Source organism: Miscanthus floridulus, chromosome 16, assembly GCF_019320115.1.
Source record: "Miscanthus floridulus cultivar M001 chromosome 16, ASM1932011v1, whole genome shotgun sequence".
NCBI classification, from domain to species: domain Eukaryota; kingdom Viridiplantae; phylum Streptophyta; class Magnoliopsida; order Poales; family Poaceae; genus Miscanthus; species Miscanthus floridulus.
The window spans coordinates 111,646,395-111,650,900 of record NC_089595.1 but is presented as its reverse complement, the minus strand read 5'-3'; the positions used below and the strand labels follow the sequence as shown (position 1 = coordinate 111,650,900).

The following is a 4,506-nucleotide window of genomic DNA, read 5'->3' as shown; positions in this document are numbered from 1 at the left end:
GGCGCCACGGCCTAGACAGCGGCCGCGCTGTTCCCCGATGACCGTCCCGATCGGACGGCCATAAACCCACCCCGGGCCCGTGGCTACAGTGCGGTGGCGATGGCCGTAGCGCGGTACGTGCCGCGCTGCCCAATTCTCGCCGGCTGCATCATTAAAGCCTGGGGCGTGGGGCCCTCGTGGCATGGGGACGGGACGGGGTCACCCACCCCTGCCCATGTCGGCCGCTGCACTGCACCGCCACCGCCCGCCGGTAGGAAACAAAAGCGCCGTTCCCCAGCCCAGGCAGCCCGGAACCACCACCGCCCCCGTCCCGTCCCGTCACCCCACTCGCCTCGCCGCAGGCGGTCCCTCCGCTGCCGGCCTGCTCAGCCTCTCCCCCTCCTCCTCCCCCTCCCCCTCCCCCACACCACACGCGAACAAAAGCACAAAAGCCAACCCACACGGCAGCCGCAGGCGGTCGGCCCGGGCAAGGCACCCCCCTGCTACCCCTAGGAAAACGACGAGACGGATACGAGTTGGGGGGGGAGGAGTGAACCGAGTGATAGCTAAACGCTACCGCCCAGCCAGCCGACCCCGACCTCCCAGCAGGCTGCAGCCCCTGCGACAGGGTCCTCGTCGCCGCGGCAGGGCGCTAGGGCAGGCATGCGCTGATGGAATTCAGGGGCCAGGAGGAGGAGGAGCCCATCTCCGAGGAGATGGGCGCCAGCTCCGCGCCGCCGCCCGCCCCCGCTGCAGGCCCCGCCCCCGCCCCGGGGAACCAGAACCACGCCGCCGAGGCGAGGTACCACGAGTGCCTGCGCAACCACGCGGCGGCGCTGGGCGGCCACGTCGTCGACGGCTGCGGGGAGTTCATGCCCGGCGGGGACGGCGACAGGATCAAGTGCGCCGCCTGCGGCTGCCACCGCAGCTTCCACCGCAAGGACGACGCGCGGCGCCGCCACCAGCTCCTGCTCCCGTCGCCCGCGCCGGTGTTGTCGCCCACGACCCCGGCCCCGCGCGTCCCGCTGTTCTTGCCGCCGCCCCACCCCCACTACGCCGCCGGCGCAGCCGCCCACCACCCCCACTACGCGCCGCCGCCGTTCCCGTACCGCGGCACGCCCAGCGGCAGCGGCGGCGGCACCACGACCGAGTCGTCCAGCGAGGAGCGCGGCCCGCCGTCCGGGGCCGCTGCCGCCGCGCAGGCGCAGGGCCACGTCCGGCGGAAGCGGTTCCGGACCAAGTTCACGCCGGAGCAGAAGGAGCAGATGCTGGCGTTCGCGGAGCGCCTCGGCTGGCGGATGCAGAAGCAGGACGACGCGCTGGTGCAGCACTTCTGCGACCAGGTCGGCGTCCGCCACCAGGTCTTCAAGGTTTGGATGCACAACAATAAGCACACCGGCAGCGGCGGCAGGAGGCAGCAACAGTCCCAACAGCAACCGCAGCCGCAGGCGCACCAGCAGCCGCAGCAGGAGCAGTAGCCATGGTGGGAGACAAAGCTCAGCAGTCAGCACCACCACCACCATTTGCTTAATCCCCCGCCTCAATTTTTTTATGGGCTCCGTGAGGGGGTGTGAGATTAAACAAGGGGAGTCAGGAGGAGCTCCTAATCCTTTCTTCCCTTCCGTTTTTGGTTTCACCTTCTCCTTCAATTTTTTCGCGCTGTTCACCGGTTGGTTTCGAAAGCCCGGCTGACGCTGGTCTGTGAGTTTCTGTTCCTGCTAGTTTGGGGGATTAATTGGAAGGAGGAGGAGGCACTGTGCATGCTTTGTAGCTACAATCCTACTACCTTATTGCCATTTGACCCCCTCGGCCGGCAAGGTTAACCAATCTAAATTCTCTCTACTTTGCTCTGAAGGTCTATATTTTCATCTTCACTTAATCTGTTAATCAATAGAGAATATAGCCGGTGGTCTCTCCTCCCTTCTAATGCACCATTTCCATTTACATTTTGTTCAAGCTTGAAACCCAGCATAAACTAATGGCCATAATGGCATGATAATCTTGAGTTCTCTTCAGGCAATGCTAATTAGAGAGTAGCAGCCAATATTTCTAGCTAGGATATTCTGGGGGTGGAGAAAGGCTGGATGGAATATAGTGGAAAACAATGCTTGCATGCAGATTTTATTATCTGTGACACCGCCATTAGAGTCTTGAAGTTTTTCATCAAATGCTCATACCTTTGTCTTTGTCTGGGTGTGCCATTCAATTGGAGGTGTACTTGCCTGCTGTGGTGTCTTAAGCTTAAACTGTACTTGGCTCTAGATGCATCCCATTACTGCCATGCATGGAGCGAGTGTCATTTTCCAGACCTGATTGGCTCCATTAATGGAGGGCTGGAGCTCCAAGTCTCTGGTCCGGGAGGGCTTGGGTATGGCCGGACGGTCACGTACTCACATGGCTGCTGTCGCCTACTTACTCGCCTCTACAGTACCTTCCAGAGGCTAAGGATTTTACAAGGATTTCGTTTCATGAAATTGTGAGGCCCATGCTGCAAGAGATGAGGCGGTGAGAGGCGGATAAGGATGTAATGAAGCGCTCCAAGAGAATTGCAAGGCATGGGAGAAAAAAAAGGGTGGATAATGAGAAACTTGGCATCACAGGATTTTTGTTCTTTGATATCATCCCTCAGCTTCTTTTTTTCTTTTTTTGGATGGGTCTGCGAATTTGGTTTATTTAGACTGTCTCTGACCACCGTGACTCAAAATTAAAGGGCCATTCGTTCTTCGATAGCGTAGCAGGTGGGCGAACTGGGGTATAGGGAATGGTGTTAGTGGTAAGTCTTATCATCATCTGTGCAATGCGAGGAGATCGTGACTCGAATCCGAGATCTTTCGGTCACAGGCGGTAAGACTCTATCGCTTGCACCAGGTCACCCTTCTTGATAGCGCTATATGTAAATGATTAATACATATTTTTGGTCTTCTTTAATAATAAGACTCAAAAGACAACCCTTTCTGCAAATGAGTCTTCAGGAGAGAGGATACTTAGATTTTGGTTGTCTCTCCTAGCATCTAAAATGGGTCTTTCATAGAGATACTCTGTTGAAGGCTATATATATTGTGTTGGAGGCTATATGTATTATATTAGAGATCCATTTTGTGTCGCAACGAGTGGAGACAGGCTTATATCCGGTTTTCTTCGAAGGTTAATTGCTAAATTTGGACAGTTTTGCCAAACCAGTTGAAAAGGACATAAAGAACACACGATGCCACTATTATCCAGTTGTTGGATATTTTCTTCAACATTATGTCATACTACTTTATTGAGTTACGTACAAGTTTTAGCAAAGAAAAGTTCTTGCTGTGAAAAAGTAGAATAACTAGCTGTGACTTGTAAACTTGTAGGCATTGTGACTCGCCGGCGGCAGCAGCTGCTGCGGACTGCGGTGTTGAAAATCAAGTCAACAAGCTTCTTTGGCCCTTTAAGTTGGGGTAAGGGTGTGTTTAGTTCCGAAAATTTTTGGCTTTTGGCTACTGTAGCACTTTCATTTGTATTTTGCAAAAATTATCCAATTATGGACTATTTAGGCTTAAAAGATTCGTCTCACGATTTCTCGACTAACTGTGTAATTAGTTTTTTTTTCGTCTACATTTAGTACTCCATGCATGTGCCGCAAGATTCGATGTGACGGTTACTATGCAAAAATTTTTAGCTTTTGGGTGAACTAAACGGGGCCTAAGTCTTCGTTCTGAAAATAGGTGGCGATTAACAGCAACACAGCAGCAAGTTATCTCAATTTTTTCTTTTTTACTCCCTCCATCCCAAATTATAAGTCATTCCAAAAATCTTGGAGAGTCAAAGCATCTTAAGTTTGACCAAGTTTATATAATAAGATAATAACATTTATGATACCAACTAAGTAACAATAGATTCTTTGTTAATTATATTTTTATAGTATACCTATTTGATGTCATAAATCTTTGTAATTTTTTTTATAATTTCGGTCAAACTTGAGAAGCTTTGACTCTTCAAAATTCTTGGAATGACTTACAATTTGGGATGGAGGGAGTACTTCTGAAGCCCATAAATTCTAAAAAAAATCATATAAAACACTTGCAATAACAATGTGTTGAGTGAGCCGGATTTTCCAGGGGCTTAGGCCCTTGGATTGGGGACGAATTCTTTGAATATATGATTCTGAGATTCTAAAAATACGTGGGTTCAAATGCTCCAGAATCTAACCAGTTTCGATGGGATTATAGGATCGAGAGTGATTATTATGTCAATCAGAGTGACTAACCTTCTTTTTTTCACATGTCAGCCCCTCGCTTGCAGGCATTGAGGCATGCGCCTACTGAAGTTGATTTGGACTGGTTTGGCCACGTTGAGAGCATGCCACAGCCCATATGCCAAAGCCAGCTTGCTAATTGTGTTCTTATCACCACAGTCTAGGCCATGACTTTGGGTGCGTTTGGCCGGGCTCCCGCCGGCTCTGGCTCCCACACTGTAGCGCAGCGGTAGCGCGTAGGAGCCGGAGCCGCTCGAAGCCCTGCCAAACGGGCTCTTTGTAAGCATTTGTTTATGATG

The 4,506-nt window shown here is 52.1% G+C and overlaps 1 protein-coding gene across 1 annotated transcript; it reads left to right on the top strand.

Moving 5' to 3' along the window:
• The first annotated feature begins 219 nt into the window (after positions 1–219).
• LOC136513750 (zinc-finger homeodomain protein 6-like) lies at positions 220–1,833 on the top strand. The gene has a single exon (XM_066507716.1). The coding sequence runs from the start codon at positions 651–653 to the stop codon at positions 1,455–1,457; it is 807 nt and encodes a 268-aa protein (XP_066363813.1). The 5' UTR covers positions 220–650; the 3' UTR covers positions 1,458–1,833.
• Positions 1,834–4,506: the final 2,673 nt, after the last annotated feature.